This window comes from Gaeumannomyces tritici (genome assembly GCF_000145635.1).
Source record: "Gaeumannomyces tritici R3-111a-1 unplaced genomic scaffold supercont2.1, whole genome shotgun sequence".
NCBI lineage: Eukaryota > Fungi > Ascomycota > Sordariomycetes > Magnaporthales > Magnaporthaceae > Gaeumannomyces > Gaeumannomyces tritici.
Window position 1 is genome coordinate 612,550 of NW_008804545.1, and position 16,434 is coordinate 628,983.

Sequence of the window (16,434 nt, forward strand, 5' to 3'; positions counted from 1 at the left end):
CACATCACCCAGTGCACGTGACCTGCCTCACCACCCTCGCATGATAAGATGTGCGTGATGACGACTTTAGTTTCCAGTAGGTACCTCACCCGCATCGGCGACACAACTCTAGGACCGCATTGAGGCCGGATTTCAGGAGCCTCTGCATTCAGCTTCCTGCATGGGAAACCAGTGATTCGACCAGTCCCGATTGGACGTCTAGATCCCACATCGCTTCCATTGAGGTTTACACGACACCCACTATCTGCGAGCCCTCGAGCGCTTCGGCAAAGACTCGACTCGGACTCGAGAGCTTGTTTATCAAAGCGACAAGATCAATCTTTAAATCTTGTCTGCAAAACGAACCCGGCCTGATTATGCCGCGTAGTGCGAATTATAGGAGTAGACTAGGTTTATGGTACATAGGTAGATGCTTCTTTTTTCTTTTCAGAAGTGGGCAGGCGAAAGTAACAAAACCCAAACGACCGTCAGAACAAACCGAGAAAAAAAAGTCGTCAGGTTCATCGCCTCGAGCCTCCGTGACGACGCGAATCGGGGATATCATTGACCAACGGAATGAACCAGAAAACAAACACATGAAAACGAGGGAAATACGAGATGAACAAGGAAAGGGCGGTGCCAAATTGAGCTCAGGTAAACAAAAGCAGCAAGACATAATCCGAAAGAAAGAGACGCGAGGAAATGCCGACCAAAGGGAGGTGTGATACCCATGCCATGTCATGCAGCCGTCCTCCTTATACAAACCCACGAATCGTCAATTTGAGCGCGTCCGACATCATCACACAAGCCATGCCTCATGTCTCACTTGTGAGACGAGACCTTGGACTTGATCTTGCTGAGCATCATGCTCAGCCTATTCTTCTTCTTTTTCTCCGGGGTCGTGGGGGCGCTAGCTCCCTCAGCGGGCTTGGCCGCTGGCGTCTCGGTCGTCGCCTTGGCCGCCGTTGCGTTCGAGTCGGTGGTAGTGCCGTTGGTGGCCGGCTTAGCCTCAGCGGCAGCACCTGCAGCGGGCGCTGCCGTCTCGACCGGCTCGACCGCCGTCGCCTCCTCGGCCTTCTTGGGCTCAGCAGGCTCGTCGGCCTTCTTGGCCTCGGGAGTCTCTTCTGCCTTCTTCGACTCCTCGCCAACGGCGGCAACGGCCTGGACCTCCTTCAGGAGCTCAACCTCAACCTCCTTCTTCCCCTCAACGGCGGCAGTGTTGGCAGCAGCCTCGGGGCTCTCGCCAGCCTCCTTGATGGACCCCTTGACCTCGGCCGGCACCTCGGGAGAGACCTCCTGGCGGATATCCTCCTTGGTGGTCGGCGCAATAGCCTGCTGCACAGACTCGGGGAGGTTCTGCTTAACAGAGTCGGGAAGCTGTGCGGCCGCTGCGGTGGCCTGCTCAACCAGAGCATCCTTGGCCGCCACAGCCGAGGCCACAGCGGTTGCGCCGAGTCCGGCGGCAGTCTCAGCGACGGTCTCGGCAACCGTCTTGTCAGCCTCGGCCTTGTCGGTGCCCTGACCGGCAGTCCCCTCGGCAGTGGAGGGAGCCTCGGGCACCTTTTGGAGCAGCTCCGCCTCGACCTGCGCCTTCTCCTTGACCTCCTCGCCAATGGCGCTGGCCTCGGGGTCAACTCCGGCCTTCTCCTGGCTCTCCTTCACGATAGCGGGCGCTTTGGGCTCCAGAGGGACTTCGCCGGCGAGCGCAACGGTCGTGGCGTTAGGGCCGACCGAGCTGATGGTGACGTCATTGGCACCGGCAATGGGCAGGCTTGACTCGGGAATCATAGTGCTGGAAACAGGGGGCAGCAGTGCGGCGAGATCCGAGACGCCAGGCAGCGTGTCGGCCTTCTCGTACGATTCCGGGTCGAGCTTGACGTTTGCGTTGACATCCTGTGCAGTTGCGCTCTCGGGGATCGGCTCGCCGGGAGCAAGCTTGATCGGGTTGACGGCACCCTCCGAGGCAGCGATCGGGCTGACCTTGAACTCCTTGTCCAGATCCGCGGCGGGGGTCTCGGGGAAAGCCCCAGGAACTGCCTCCTTGTCTCCCTTGGCCATGTCGGCTGTCGCGTCGGCTGAGGATTCCGCCTTGGGATCGTCCTTGGTTTCCTCCCCGGGCTCTTCCTTGGGCTCGCCCTTCGCGTCCTCCACAGGGACGTCCTTGACCAGCGCGGCGGTGGTGGACTCGGGCCCAACGGAGTTGATGAAAGCCGTCTCGGCCGGCGCGTTCACAAGATCGTCAGAGGTGAGGAAGTTGTTCTCGATTCCGTCCGGGTCGTTCTCCTTGGCCGTCGCCTGGTTGATAGTCCACTCGCCGTCCACAACAAACTGTACCGGTTGCGAACCAGTGTGTCAGCAACAGGATTGTGCTTCTGGCAGATCAAATTAAAGACGAAGAGGACAAATATGGAAAACACAACCGGCAAGTGCTAAATCAGACGGCGGGGCGGGGCAGGCTGTAACACCAAAAATGGCTGGTTCCAGCAGAAGAAAGGTCCGGAACGGGCGCTCCTTGAGCAAATTATTTGTAGTCACGCCTCGGGCAGGACAGAAGCGTTGGTGGCTGGGGCGGACCGAGAGAGCGCAACACGAGCTTGCGCAAGGGGCAGAGGGCAATGACGACCGGGCTAAGTTGGGGGGGATAAGCCCCCCGACTGTCGTTCCGCTAGGGCCCCGAGTGTGCTGCTCACTAAAGAAGAGGCAGCGCGGTCCAGGCGGGGCGAAGGGAGGAGCGTGGGAGCGTGGGAGTGAAAGGCAGGCGCGCGAGCCTTGGCCCTCTGTCGGTCCGTGCCACGCGAATCGAGCAGTCATTTCAGGGAGCTAGGACCAGGCCAGTGCAGTCGGCTTGCGTCATACCGTGCAAGGGTTGCTCGAATTGACGAAGCACGGCTTTCCACAATGCAGCCGACGAAGCTCGCCAATTGGCTGGCCAGCAGATTGTGAAGATAAGTCCAAGCCGGATTGATGACAGACAGCACAGGGGGGAAATTAACAGCAAGGAGAGACGGCCAGCAGAAAAGGTGAAACAGGTGGCAGGCAGACAGGTCGGACCATGGCGGCGGAGGAGCTCGCAGGATGGGGGTACTCGAGTGTGCTGGTCGTCCGCCCGAGACATCCGACACCGGAAGCGGGAGGATAGCTCCAATCGTGCGACGCTGCCGGTCGATAGCTGCAAGCGACTTCAACCACGAACCAATTGGTCGTGGCCAGCCTTATCGAGCGGAGCGGAGCGAAACAGAGCCGGCGAGGGATAGAAGAGGGCGACAGAAAGACAAAAGGTGTAGGCACGCTTGTAGAATCGCAATTGGTGCGAGAAAAGGCAAACGCACCTTGTAGTAGACCTTCTCGCCGTTGTCCGGGAGTGTCACCTCCTTCTCGAAGACATCGCCAACCTTCTCAAGCTTGACCGACTTGGTCCAGTGGTCAAAGGTGCCCGTCACGTAGACCTGCTCGCCAGCGTGAGGCCTAGAAGCAGCAGAGAGAGTGCGTTGTCAGTGATGGGAGCTTCGCCATTGGTTATTTCTTTGTTTTTTCCTTGCTTTCTTCCTCGGCCAGGTGCGATTCCATGCCCAGCCCCTCTCGAGATTGCGCGCGTGGCCGCCGCGTTCACGTCATTGCTCGGCCTGCGCACGCGACAAGCCAACAGGCCCCTTTGTGTCCATAACAGCAAAAGAAAGAAAGCGACGCGCAAGGTGCGTATGGCACCCCCAGGGGCCTAGCTGGGGCGTGAAGCACACAGTCGCGCGCGCAGACGCCGAGAACAAACACCCACGGGGTACACAGACACCCAGCACTCCCCCCATGGCGCTTCTGCTTCATTTGCCCTCACCCCCATCGAGCAGGAAGAGGGAAAGAAGGCCGGTTGGTTTTGGCGGGCATTGGGGCAGGTAGGTCGGTCGGTCTAGGTCGGTGCTAGAGCAGAGCCGAACCCAAAGATTGAAACTCACCACTTGAACGTGTATGTTCCCATGGTGGGTGGCTGAGACAAACGGCAGAGTGTAGCGGCGCTTGGATCTCAATCACGAGGGTGTGTAGTCTAGAATCGGTAGCAAGTCGGGAAATGTGCTGGTTCGGTGGCGACGGGATGTCGAATGACGAGGAGGATGTTTTTTAAAAAGACGAAGAAGCAACGGGAGGCGGCAAACTTCATCGAAAGCGAAGGAAGAAAAAAAAAATGGATGCAACCCCCCTGCTCCACGCAGGTTGGGGAGGTCGGGAGCGGGATCGGTTGATAACAACAGAACAGTCAATCAGGCAGCCAGTCAGTCAGTCACTGGCGTGCAGGCAGGGCAGGCAGGGCAGGGCCTCCACCGCATCAAATTGCTTGCTTTGCCTCACCAGCTAGGGCGGTTGGACGACGACCCAGCAGCAGCAACGGCAGCGTCGGCAGCTCTTTCCTCCTGCTGTTTTGGGCTGCCCGCGCGTTGCTGGCGGCGAGTGGAGAAGGCTCACCATTCGAGTGGCACCCCAGCTGCTTGACGTCCGACTCCCACGTAATCCAACCCACGCACCCGCAGGCAGGACAGACCACGCTTGGCCACACGACCCACGCGCGACCAGCCGAACGAGGCGGTCTGGTCCCCTCCCCCCATTGGGGGCTTGCTGCTGTTCTTTTGATCTTCATCCTTGGGCTGCTCTGCTGACTGGGGCTTCCGCCGCCTCCTAAGACCGATCAACGACCACGGGCGGCGACTCAACATGCGGGCGCCAGAAGGAGGACGCTAGTCAATGACAAGTCTATCGACGCCATGCAAAGATAGCAGCAGTTGCCAACGCGGCCCCTGCGCGTGATGGCTAATGTGACCGCCTCATCAATCCAGCATCCAGCACCCAGCATTCGGCATCCAACAACATTGACCATACATACAATCTAACTCCTCGCACCATCGCCTGCACGCCCTGTTCCAGCCCCGGAATCAGACCTGACGCTGACCGTTGTCATCCCCGGCCAGCCAGCCAGCGAGCCAGCCCCCTGGCACGCGAGGTGGTTGGTTGTGCGTGTGCGCGTGCGTGTGCGCGTGCGTGCGCGCGCGCGCTTGTGTGTGTGTGGATCTCCTTTGGACAGCTCAAAGTGCCTGCTGGGCTAGAGTTCCCACACCCATCTCCATCCCTGCGATGTGCTGTCGAGCGGCGCCCGCTGTATGTACCTGCCTGCCTACAATATGTATGCCCGGGAGATCGGTCTGTCTGCTGCTTGCTGCCGCCGTTGCTGCCGCCGTCGGGCTGCACATGTGAAAAGGGCTAGCGACACCGGCCTGCGCCAGCGTTGCAGCATGCACCTCTCACTGTCTTGCCCTCCGTCATCTGGTGGTGACCTACTACATTAGGTAGATGACAGGCCACCCATCGCAGAGGAAGCGAAAGGAAGGGGAGAGAAGAGAGGGAGAAAAACAAGCCGCCCTCAGTTTAGCATGCCATTAATCGTTCTACTATCCGTTCCCTCATGGAAGCAGAATGGTAGCAAACCCGTCTCATGCGGGGAAAGCTTTGGCATCTGTCTTTTTTCTTCTTGTCGGTGCAGTTGCCCTACAGCCGCTTGAAACAGGTGTTCTCCGGCCGACTTTTATTTTCCCCTTCTTCCTTCTTCCCGCATGTGGCGGATCGGCTCGATTTGAAACCAATCGGCTGGCCGGCGAGGGTTACCGTGGTGCCGCGTGACTCTCCTGCTCCAATCCTAACCTGCGCTGGCATGCGAGACCATCTTTAGATACGGGCCTGGTGGGCACACACGCCCACCACAAGGGGGACGGCAAGTCTTACAGGAGATCCCAAAGATTGAGTAAATTGTTCGTGCCGTAAACTTTCCTATTCTTATTGTTTTTTTTTCTGTTGTCGTCCCTATTATTATTGCTATTTCTATTCGGGGTTTTTATTTTTACTTTTATTTTTTGGGTTATACCTATTCCTGTTCCTCCTATGGGCGTGCACAGTAGTCTTGACTCCCAAGCGCGTGACAATCCCAAATTCACACCAAACAAATGCCGAGCTTTCGTGTGCAATTACTGCCCCGGTCACGAGGGGGGAGAAAAATCAAAAGAAAATATTCTCCCTATTGGATGCTTCTGGATAAACGACTGTTTTCTTTCCGACTTTTCTCTATGTGATTTGAAGTCGTGGGTGGTTGATGAAAACTGGTTGTATTTCGATGTTGCTCTGGTTTGGTAGTTTGTGTGTGAACTTAATTTTGTTACCGGCTTGGCTCCGTGACGGCGTGCTCGCGCCGCCTGGCACCAGTCATATCAAGTCTGCAGGCCTACAGCTCTGCAGCCAAGGACATGAACTCAAAAGCACAGCTGCATGAAGCTAGCAAGTGAAACCCAGACAAACCTCGTACACCGCCCGCCGTCATTGCGTCCAGTTTCAGGAACCGTTTGTCCATGTCTGACCTACCCTAATCTCGCCTCGCTCATAATCTCCGAAATCCCCTGACAAGCTCATGATCTAGTGAAAATAGTGATTATCTGGTATGACGCTATGCTATGACGGGTTTATCTCTATCTATGTGTGCATTCAATCCTCGCGTGCGATGCCCTCCCCCGATGCTTTCAATATGGCCCTCGGCTGCTTGTTACATACCCCGCCCACCAGACAGCCCACTGGGAGGCGAGAAGATGCTCGAGAAAATCCAGAAATAGCCTGTCGAGTGAGTGAGACCAAGAAATGAAATGAGAAACGAAACATGATAGCGAGAGGACCCAGTGGCATCAAGCTGCCTACTGGATAAAACGATAGGGAGCGCGTTGCCGGATTATCGCAAGGAAACAGGAAACCGCGATGATAAGGACGGAAAAAGGTAGGCAGGCAATAAAGCAAACGCAAAGATATAAAAGCAAAACCACCATGCAAGGAACCCCAAACCTTTTCCCACCGCAAGCAAAACTCCACGCTCCCCTCTGTGGTATTATCGCCTACCCCTCTGTGTCTAGCTTCCATGAAAATGCGGTCAAAGAAACAAAACAGAAACAAAACAAATTGAAAGCAACAAACAATGTGTGCGTAAGGAAATTAGCAATCCAAGAAGACCATGCTCCAATGTACAATCCAACGCCGCCCAAATGTGGTGGGGGTATAGAAACTATGAGTGTAAAGGGGGTGGGTGTAAAGGGACATAAGTGTAAAAGGGGGGTAAGACGAAGAGAAGGGAAAGTAAGAGATGTAGAGCCTCCCCAAACCATTCCGTTATTGTTGTTGTTATTGTTACAATCGCCCATTTCATCGTTGTCGTCGTCGTCGTCGTTGTCGTGGGAGAAAAGGGGGAAAATGTGGGAAAAGATGAGGAGAAAGGAGGGCCGCGTGGAATCCTGTCGGTTGACAGAGACAACTCATGCCTCCATAGGGGGGAACGGCTTTGCTGGGGGTTAAAACCCTCTCCAGTTGACGCCTTGCTCGAGCTCCTTCAGCCTGGCCACAGCGTCCGAATGGAGCCGACTCCGCGCGCCGTTGAGGTCGACCTCAAGGCGGCGTCGTGCAAGGCTGACAACACCAATGGCCCCCCTGCTGGCCCAGATGTGCGCCCACGCGTTTGCGTCATCTGGCTGTGCATGTGCGGCCGATCGCAGCCACTCCAGGGCCTCCCCATCAGAGACTGCGACGTCGGAGCCAATCTGTTCTCCTCCGCGGCCCGGTTGGTGCCCAGACGACCAGCAGATAAGGGCGCAAACATAAACTGCCCAGTAATCCGAAAGCTTACACATCATAACCCCAAAGCCGCCCCCTGTGGCGTCAAGGCAAGCTTCGGGCCCGAAGAATTCCAGGAGCGCCCGAGCAGCGTATGTGGTTGCCTTCACCACCGACTTGTTAAGGCCGAGTGATGCGGGCGAGACCTGGCCCTGCTCAACCCAGAGTCGGAGCCGCTTCCTGTTGTTGACGGTAGGCTTGTTGGTGGGACTCTTTTGCGGTAGCATGGAGCTGTCGCCGGAGACCGCGAGAAGGTCGTGGAGGGGAGTGTGGTGCAGGGCGAGATATGTGCTGGCAACAGGACAGCCCGGGAATAGATACGAGATGCGTGCCTCGACGTCCAAGGACGCAAGATCTGGGTTGGCTGCATCAACAGGATCAAGTCCAATGCTCCCAGTGGAGGAATCTCCTAGCACGCTCCAATCACCCCCTGCTCGTCTGCTCTCATCGGCAATAGGGGTTGGGGAACCGCCGTCCGAGCTGCTCGGGCTGGAGCCGGCTACCATACGTCTCGGAAGGCGAGATGCCTCGAAATCAAGGATGGCCAGGCGGTCGAAAGTATTCAGTGGTACGCCATGGCAGCCGCTGGCGCTTCCTTCCTCGGGTATCATGGGCGTGAGTTGGTCGGGGTGAGGAATGAACAGCGGCACTCCCGCGTCAGGGTCTCGGTTCAGGATGGCATCCCACTCCTCAGCCGACTGTGCATTCCAGAGATCACGGCTGCGGCCGATGAGGGGGATTGGCGGCACACGGCCGTGCTCTGAAATATCGAAGTCGCGGGATCGGTGGTGCTCGTGGTAGATGGAGGTGTGGATGTCGAGGGAAAAGCAGGCGTTAAGCAGTCGGCGATGGGCCTCCGCGTCGAGCCAGGCGCGCCACCGCTGATCCGTCGTTAGGTGGGGGCTGGTATGGGCCGTGGAGGCGTGCTCGAATATGGACGAGAGCCGGTTCAGTGCCTGCGACTGGTCTAAGTATTGGTGCCTCATGGCTACAGCTGCAGAAGCGGGCCCGCCAAAGGTTGAGGGCAGCGCTAGCGAGTGCTGCGCAGAAAAGGAAGAAGACGAAGAAGATGGCAATATGAAAGGGGTGTGGTCGTAGCCAAAGGACTGAAATCCAGAGAGGGCCGTTGGGGTACTCGCAGATTCGGAGTACCAGGAGGAACGAGAGGAGGTTGAAGTATAAGAAGAAGACATTGACGACGGAGCCCCGGAAGACCCAGGGTAGAGAGAGCTGTCGTCAGAGGTCTGATCAAGAAAGCTTGAACTTACCCTCGAATACAGAGACTCGAACCGTTTCGAGGGCCTCATGACCGACTTCTTGCCGCGGAAGCGGGAGAAGTACTCGCACAAGATAATGGCCTGCATGATAGGCAGGTTCCATTGCGCAATCTGCCGTCCGCGCGGGGCCGTCAGCAAGCTGGTTGGTTGGTTGGCTAAAGCAACGAGGGAGCTAGGGCGCCGCCGTCGCCTTTCCCGCCGACTGAGGGACTCACCAGCTTCAGCTCCTGGACGACATGGTCATGGAGGATAATGCCTTTGTTGCGGTCTTCCTTGCTGTCGAGGAGCTGGCTCCCCACGGCGGCCATGGCGCACCGCAACACGTCCTCGCCTGACTCGTTAGACATGTGGCGGTGGGCAAGAGGGTACGCGGTGCTGTGGTGGTTCCAGTAGGCGTCGAGGTATGTTGGTATCATGCTGTGGACGGCCTTTGACAGGGGGCTGGGTATCAAGATAGGACCGGAAACGCAGCTTCCCATCCCACCCAGCCCCTGCGACGGCAGGAAGCCGCCTCCGCCGGGGCTATTACCGCCACCGCTCAGATCATAAGGAGCGGACCCGAGCATGGACACACTGCCGCCGCCCATGCTGACGACCATCCCCATACCCGACGGATCGGCCATCATGACCTCCTTTGAGCGGCCCAGACCGTGTATCATGCTGATGTTGTCCGAGGGAAGGGATGTGGATGGGGTGGCCAGGGGCCCAGGGTGGCGGGTAGGAGCAGTGATAGGCGAGGAACTCCCGACCGAAGACAGAGAAATGGAATTTCGGGGGACAATGCCGCCATGGTTTACACCGGCAGAGGACCCGGAGTCGACACCCATGGCTTGGTGGTGGAGGCTTTGGGACAGATCCTCAGGGGCCGAAAAGGCACTGCCCATTACGTCCATGATGGTATAATGGCTGTTGTGGCTCACTGGATGAACAGAGTATCCCGGGTGGGGGGACACCAGCGGGTGTGGAGACGAAGGAAACGGGTAAGGGACTGTGAGGGGATCGTTGACTGTATGGTACGTAGGGAGCCACTCGCGATGTGGCGACCCTGAGCTTGGGATCCAGGCAGCCTGCGGGTGCCCGCGAGCCTCTGATGGTGTAGTTGAGTAGGTGCTGTCCGTTGAGGATGCCCATGGCGACGAAATGGATACGTCGGTAGTGGAGGTCAGATCCGGGATCGGCCCGTCCTGGCTGTGGATGGGCGGATCCTGAAGCCCCTGGGTGACAACATTCAGATTTATCGGAACTCGGGGCTGATGGGATACGTAGCCGGTATGGCTGAGAGTCGTTGGTGTTGATATGCTCGATGGAACCGGATTCGAACCTGGGTTCGAAAGGATGAATTCGCCGTTGTTGTACGGGTCCTGTCGCTGCCGCGAGAGAGAAGACCTGTCGCCATAGTCTCTGCCAATGTGGTGGGGCGAGGCCCTTGAGATGGCCGCATCTCTAGAGCCGTGGTTCGCCGGCGTCGGCATGTTTGGGGTCGAGGGCACTTCGCAAGTTGAGGTCGGTGTTAAAGTAACCATGCCAGAGGACCCCCTCCTGGGACCTGACGAAGCTCCATCTCCCTCTTGCTCACTATAGAGCCACAAAGAATCAGCGCCGCTCTTAGGATAGGGGTAGGATTTCACTTACTGTTTCTGCTGGTGTCGCACAAGTAAATCGTGCCTGTGGAAGGCGCGATCACATCCGGGCCATTCACACGCGAACCCTGGGGTCCGGTGACTGAGCTGGTGGCGCCTAGGGAACAACAAGAAAGGTTAGCACGCGCTCTGCTCCATGCTGGCACGCGTATGGCAGCAGGAACCACGCGAGAAAGCCCCTGCTCCAGGATAATGATTCTTACCTCAGATGTTCGGCCCTAGTAAATGTCTGGGGAGAAAGGAGCGGCCAGTTGTCAGCGCTTAGAACGACCCTCGAAAGTTCCTCCGGGATGCAGATACGACATGCTGCAGACGGCCACAGACCAGGGACGGCGCCCCGGGGACCGCTGAGATGGATGATCCAACAGAGCAAACTTACCTTTGACGGTCTGCAGACGGTGCAGATGTGGACCGGTTGGCCCTTCTTCGCGCGGCTGATACGGCCTGTGATGGGGGTCAGTCGGACAGGGGACTCGGTTGGCGGGTGAGGAGGCATCGGCCTCGTCGGATGGTCCAACTGGCCCATGCCCCCCACGATACACCCCCGCCGTGGGATTCCACCTCTTCCCGCGGGAGCTTCCCCTACTCCCGCCCCTCTTCCACTCGCCCCCATCGGGGTGGGCGGTGGGTAGCTGTGGCCGTCCATCGAGTCCGGGCTCGTTGTGCTTCGAGGGCGCGGGTTTGCGTGCCTTGAAGACGACGAAGTGGCTCCCGGAGACCTTGGTGCGCCCTCCAACAAGCCAGGGTGCCTTTTCCGTGATAGCAGCGACGAGGCCGCCGCTGAAGCGCGTGCGTCTGGTGTTGCCGTGGTCGTTGCTGCTGCGGTCAATGGCGGTGGTGGGTGGCCAGTGTTCGTCTCCTTATTGATGTTGATGCGATAGCCGTCGATGGTGTTGTAGTAGTTGCTGTGGTCTTGACCGGAGGTGGAGGAATGACCTTGATGTGCCGAAGATTCTGGAGCAGGGGAGGTCAAGGGTGTGGCGAAGGATGCCGGGGCCCTTATAGTCTCATGGCTGGGCAGGTCGACCTCCGGGTCCATGATGAACTTAAGGCTAGCCATGGTGGGAGTCCCCGACCAGTAATCTGCACACAGCCCCGGCCGGACGGCTTCTGCCCCAGACAAAAAAAGAGATGCGGATGGAAATAGGTGAGCGAGCGAGAAAGGGTGAGCTGCCGAAAGGCAGGGGTGTTTGTATAAGGAGAGGCTCTAGGGCTGGGTAGCTAGAGGGGTGAGATATAGAGACGCCGATGTGTACAAGAGGGATAAGGCGTGAGGGAGGGAAAGAGGGAGGTAGGTATGGAGCGCGCAGCAACGTCAAGCACGGAAGCACGGGCTCAGCCTTCTGGCAGATGGTGGTTGCGGTCACGGATGGGGTTGGGTTGCGTGCGTCGCCGAGGGCCAGGACAAGAGATGAGAAAGGGGAAAATGAAGGGGAAGGGGGGAAGCGACGTGAAAGGAGAGGCCTTGGGACCTGCAGCGACTCCACGGGCGATGAAACTGGACGACATGTTGTTGTACAAAGATAGCCTCTCCAACAGAGGCACTGCTATAACGAGCAGCCTTGACCAGATGGAGGTGTGGGCTCCCGATGAGCGGGCGATTCTCTGTCGCTTTCGAGGCTGAGGCGCGGTACCTTTTTGGGATGGCTTATAGCAGTAACCCTTGTTGGCTGCAGCGACAGGGGTGTGTGCAGGGGGGGAGGGGTGGCAAGGACGGGCGCTGTGGGACAGACACCCAGGCAGCCCGCCCGCCCACCCTCTCCTCCAGGAAGTAGTGGGGAGGGGGGAAAGGGAAAGAAAGCGTGCCGCGGCGCGCAAGAGGGCCAAACAGCCCCGGGCCAGGCTGGGTTCGAGAGGCACACGGCGGCATCGTGATGTGCTCTTTCGTGGGCTGCATACTAGTCCTGTCTTCGCCGCCCAACTCGGTGCCGAGCATGGGACCGCGACAGACCGGCGCCAGGCCGTGTTTCTGTCCGCGAAGCCACTAAGCCCTCTGACTCTCTGGCTCAGATGACAAAATTATCGTCGCTGCTCTCCGCCGGGTGGGTTCCACTCGGGGGTGTTCGCTCCCGCGACGGCGGGCAGCAGTCGACACGCGACGGCGGCTCCGTCAAGCGTCAACGGCGACAAGCGCCAGAGGCTCGTGCCAAGCAGGGCGCTTGAATGCGCGGCTGGCACCTGCCAAACCCCTCTTACTGGCTGCCTTTCTATTTTTTTCCTGGCTCATTTCGTGACTCTGATATTATTCCTGTTCTTGGTCCTCGGCATCGTCCTCTTCCGGGGCAGGTTCTGTTCGGTTAGGCTGGGCCGCCCCTCACCTCCATGGCACGTAGTCCAAGGTATGTCGGTGGTTTCCAAGGTAGAGAGGGTAGGTTCCGAGGTAGGTACTGTACTGTACCAATGTACCGTGCCATTGGCGCGAAGATCGACGCCCAAAAGAGCTTCAGAGGAAGAGGGACCACCAAAAGGGCATGGGCGCCCACTTTTGAGGGGACTTGGCCTCGAAATTAGAAGACCATCAGCAGGGCCAAGGCGAACAGCGATGGGTCGGGTCGCGAGCGGGCTCACAGGCACGCCAAAGGTACCTGGTAGAGGCAGGTAGGTGTCGTCGACCGAAAAGGCCTCCGACAGGAAGGCAGACGTGAGCGAGGGCGGGCCTAAGCCTGGAGGATCCTCGGTTGGGCGAGGTCCCGGGCGGGCAGAATCCATTCCACTCGCCAGTCACCCAGTCCCGGGTGGGCGACGGGGGGTCCTTCCCTCCTTGCGTGCTCGCACCCCTGACTCCTTCCCATCTCCCCTGCGCCCAAGGCCGCCTGCCGGCCACTCAGGTCGCGCGGATGTGTTTTGTGGCGTCTGCGATTATGTCAGTCGCTTCCTCCCGCCGAAGGAGCGCGCAAAGTGGTCGCACAGCGAAGGGCTTGCCGAGCCCCAGGCGACCCATGTGGATGTGGCCCTCCATTTCCATGTCGACGATCATCATCATCTGGACCGCGCGCCGCCGAGCAGACGTCCATTCTTCCACGACATGAACAGGTCAGCGACTCGGTAGAGAAGTGGCACCTCCCTACCGGATACCTGCCTACCAGATACGTACCACCTATCTAGGTACCTTCCTGAGTACACACCCGTAGCTCGTCCCATCGCAAGCGCGCACGCAAACGCGCACGCAAACGCGGGCGGGTGGAGTAGAGTGACGAAAAAGAAGTCTTCACTCCACCGGGCGCGGGCGGGCAAAGCCAGTCTGACAGTCTGCACAACCGCGGTGGCGCAGCCTCTCGCGCTGCGCGTCTGCTTGCAGAATGGGTTGCTGCGCGACCCACAAAATGGCTGCAAGATGCACACCCCGTTTTAGAAGACCACCACGGTTTAATCTGGGTGGTTTGGTGGAGCTTACAGACAGATGCGTGTCCGTCAGGTGTGCATGCGACCAGCCGAAAGATGGTCAGAAAATCAATGGAAAAATAGGCTGTCGCCTAGATCGCCAATGCGAACCACTGAGGGGACTGGGAGGAACCAGGTCGCCCAAGTCGCGATGTTACGATGCCGGCATACGTGGAGTCCCAGACGGAGCCGCCATCTCTGCTTTTGGAAGGTTTCCTCGCCGTCTGTTCTCTGATGGCGGGTGAACACGCTAAATGCGGCAGACGCCGTGATGCAGGGTGACGCTCTCGGTGGCCAGAAAGCGCTAGACGCACGTCTTGACTTCTGGTGTTACTTCTTTAGCACGACTGCCCTGAGTGGTCGAGTTGCCGTGGCCTCGAGTCGACTGCGTCCCTGTTCGGGAAGGAGGGGAGCGTTGGCGCAGCGCAGAAAAACAACGTGGGCACAACCCAGCTACCCGCTACCCCTGCGCGTGATATGCGACGGGTGGAGGGGGGCGTTTACTCCCGTGGATGCTCAGGTAACCTTCAGGCAATAACAAGACAAAAACGCAGGTAAATGGACATCTAGTCCTCAGCTCTGTTTCATCTTACCGCGTAGCCGGGACGGCGCGAGGGATGACGTCCCACAGCTGGAGAGCGGTATCGCGGACGGCAACAAACAGCCCCCATCAGAGTCACGGCAGGATGGCCGTTCAAACCGGCCACGAATGGAGGCGAGGGGCCGACAGTAAGGGGGCCGACCGGCGCCGTCCGACAGGTCCGATATGTGTTCTGTCGCACAGAAGCCAGGAGCCATGCCGTGGAATTGGACCAGGAGCGTCTTCCGAATCTGGGGGCAGTCGGTCTCGTTTGCTGCCTGTGCCAATCCACACATTTCCAAAGAAACGAGAAACAAAACATCCACCAAATCATATCAGTTCAAACTCATCGGCGGGGGATCAGCGGATGCATGCCCAGTTTTAGGCGCCCCGCTATACCGCATCCGGGTAGCCCACATGTCACCTGCACGGGATGTCCTATTTTTGTCGACCACGCTTTCTCCCACTATTAACCCCAAGTCTCTAAAGAGACGAAGAAAGATTGAATCTAGTTAAACAGAGATGCACGATGTTCCCAAAGAGGACACAAGAAAAAGCTAGAGGCGTAAGGGGACGACGTGGGAGAGATGGAGACGTTGACTGTATCCGTTTTTACCCCTCGACTTAGTGATCAAGCCTCAGTGATCAAGCCCCAATCAGTCGTCAAGCCCCTGGAATAATGCGCAGCAGCAGCAACATGCACACAAGCCACATCTATTTGCCGGTCGTGCCATGGTGCGAAGCCGCACCCGCCTGCGTCTCAGCCCCAGCAGAATTATGTTTTTGCTAGGGGTATAACAAAACCGTGGCTTACCCCTCCGGCACTTTTCTCGGAACTATGCCCGGTGGGTGCACTGCAGGCATAGGGCGTGTGTGCGTGTGTGCGTGTGTGCGTGTGTGTGTGCGTGTGTGCATGTGTGTATGTGTGTAGTATGTGTGTGCGTGCGCGTGTGTGGTAGGTATGTGTGGGCATGGTACCGAGCTGCCCGTTCCTGACCCGCGTGCTTGGGGGCAGGGCATGTAATTCCACCCCGATTACAAGAGACAATCAGAGCACGTAGTCAGCAGAGGCCACACACGCACCCCCCCCCCCCNCCCCCCCCCCCCCCTCGGTACTAGACGGGATAGCCCTACCGGCTGTGAGGTTTTACAGAGTATGACCATCGAGCCCAGCAAGCCACGGCTTGGTGCCAGTGAAACATAATCGCTGATGTTTCTACCCGAGACACGCGCATAAGAGTCCCTTTTTTATCTGAGACACGCTTCTAATGTCGACAGGGCAAGGAGGAGGGGAGGAGCGCCTGGAGCGACCGATACCAGGGCCGTTGGTACCAGGGAGCTGGTGCGGTTGCCCGTGCCGTCTTTCCCATTGATGTGCGGTTCTTGTTCGCCCGACCATCCCGCAAGCAGCATGGGGAAGACCCTCGCTCTGCCCTGGACCGTCTACTGCAGCTGGGTTTGTTGGTTTCGGCAGTAGCAGGGTGGTTGAGGGCCGCCGCCAAGGAGGCCTAAGCCTGATGATCGGGCTGGTGTTACCCTCCCTCTCCTCTGCTCCTTCTGCTTCGTTGACCACTAGGCCGACAGCTTGAACCCCATCCCATGCGATCGCTAAAGCCTGCCGGCTGCAAAACTGCGACGTTGTCGTCAGGATCGCCGTTGGGCAAAGTTCAGACGACGGGATGGTCCACCTGATGGGATCGCTGTCAGGGGTGGGTCAGCCCGGTGCAGGGGTGTGTTAGTGGGGATGATGGCATGGGATGGGCGCTTAGGATATTTTTAGCAGCCCACTATGGGCGGACGTCGGAAGGGACAGCCAGAAAGAAACAAGCACGAAAGACGACACGCAATAGCCTCACGCGGGTTGTGGATGCGTCGAGGCAGGCAAGGAGACTAGTGGACG

The 16,434-nt window shown here is 58.3% G+C and overlaps 4 protein-coding genes across 4 annotated transcripts; 1 reads left to right on the plus strand and 3 right to left on the minus strand.

Moving 5' to 3' along the window:
- Positions 1-801: 801 nt before the first annotated feature.
- On the minus strand, positions 802-4,679 carry GGTG_00186 (hypothetical protein; the record flags this gene model as incomplete). The annotated part of the gene is made up of 5 exons (XM_009217928.1): positions 802-2,307; positions 2,670-2,756; positions 3,309-3,444; positions 4,318-4,406; positions 4,491-4,679. 5 exons carry the CDS (start codon positions 4,677-4,679, stop codon positions 802-804), a joined length of 2,007 nt encoding a protein of 668 aa, XP_009216192.1.
- A 1,743-nt stretch (positions 4,680-6,422) lies between these two features.
- On the minus strand, positions 6,423-12,236 carry GGTG_00187 (hypothetical protein). Its single transcript, XM_009217929.1, has 6 exons — positions 10,953-12,236; positions 10,777-10,802; positions 10,566-10,670; positions 9,149-10,508; positions 8,925-9,044; positions 6,423-8,612 (listed from the first exon to the last, which is right to left on the minus strand). Exons 1-6 carry the CDS (start codon positions 11,631-11,633, stop codon positions 7,338-7,340), a joined length of 3,567 nt encoding a protein of 1,188 aa, XP_009216193.1. The 5' UTR covers positions 11,634-12,236; the 3' UTR covers positions 6,423-7,337.
- Positions 12,237-13,397: 1,161 nt separating this feature from the next.
- GGTG_00188 (hypothetical protein) lies at positions 13,398-14,830 on the minus strand (the record flags this gene model as incomplete). The annotated part of the gene is made up of 5 exons (XM_009217930.1): positions 13,398-13,588; positions 13,699-13,880; positions 14,066-14,152; positions 14,269-14,347; positions 14,548-14,830. The coding sequence occupies 5 exons, from the start codon at positions 14,828-14,830 to the stop codon at positions 13,398-13,400; spliced, it is 822 nt and encodes a 273-aa protein (XP_009216194.1).
- Positions 14,831-15,455: 625 nt separating this feature from the next.
- GGTG_00189 (hypothetical protein) lies at positions 15,456-16,046 on the plus strand (the record flags this gene model as incomplete). Its single annotated transcript, XM_009217931.1, has 2 exons — positions 15,456-15,464; positions 15,813-16,046. 2 exons carry the CDS (start codon positions 15,456-15,458, stop codon positions 16,044-16,046), a joined length of 243 nt encoding a protein of 80 aa, XP_009216195.1.
- Between the last annotated feature and the right edge of the window lie 388 nt (positions 16,047-16,434).

Coding starts and splice junctions, on each gene's coding strand:
- GGTG_00187 (XM_009217929.1), bottom strand. CDS start 11,633: ATGGCTAGCCTTAAGTTCATCATGGACCCGGAGGTCGACCTGCCCAGC. Junction 10,803..10,952: donor CCGTCTGCAGACCGTCAAAG/GTAAGTTTGCTC, acceptor CTTTCTCCCCAG/ACATTTACTAGGGCCGAACA. Junction 10,671..10,776: donor ACTAGGGCCGAACATCTGAG/GTAAGAATCATT, acceptor GTTGTTCCCTAG/GCGCCACCAGCTCAGTCACC.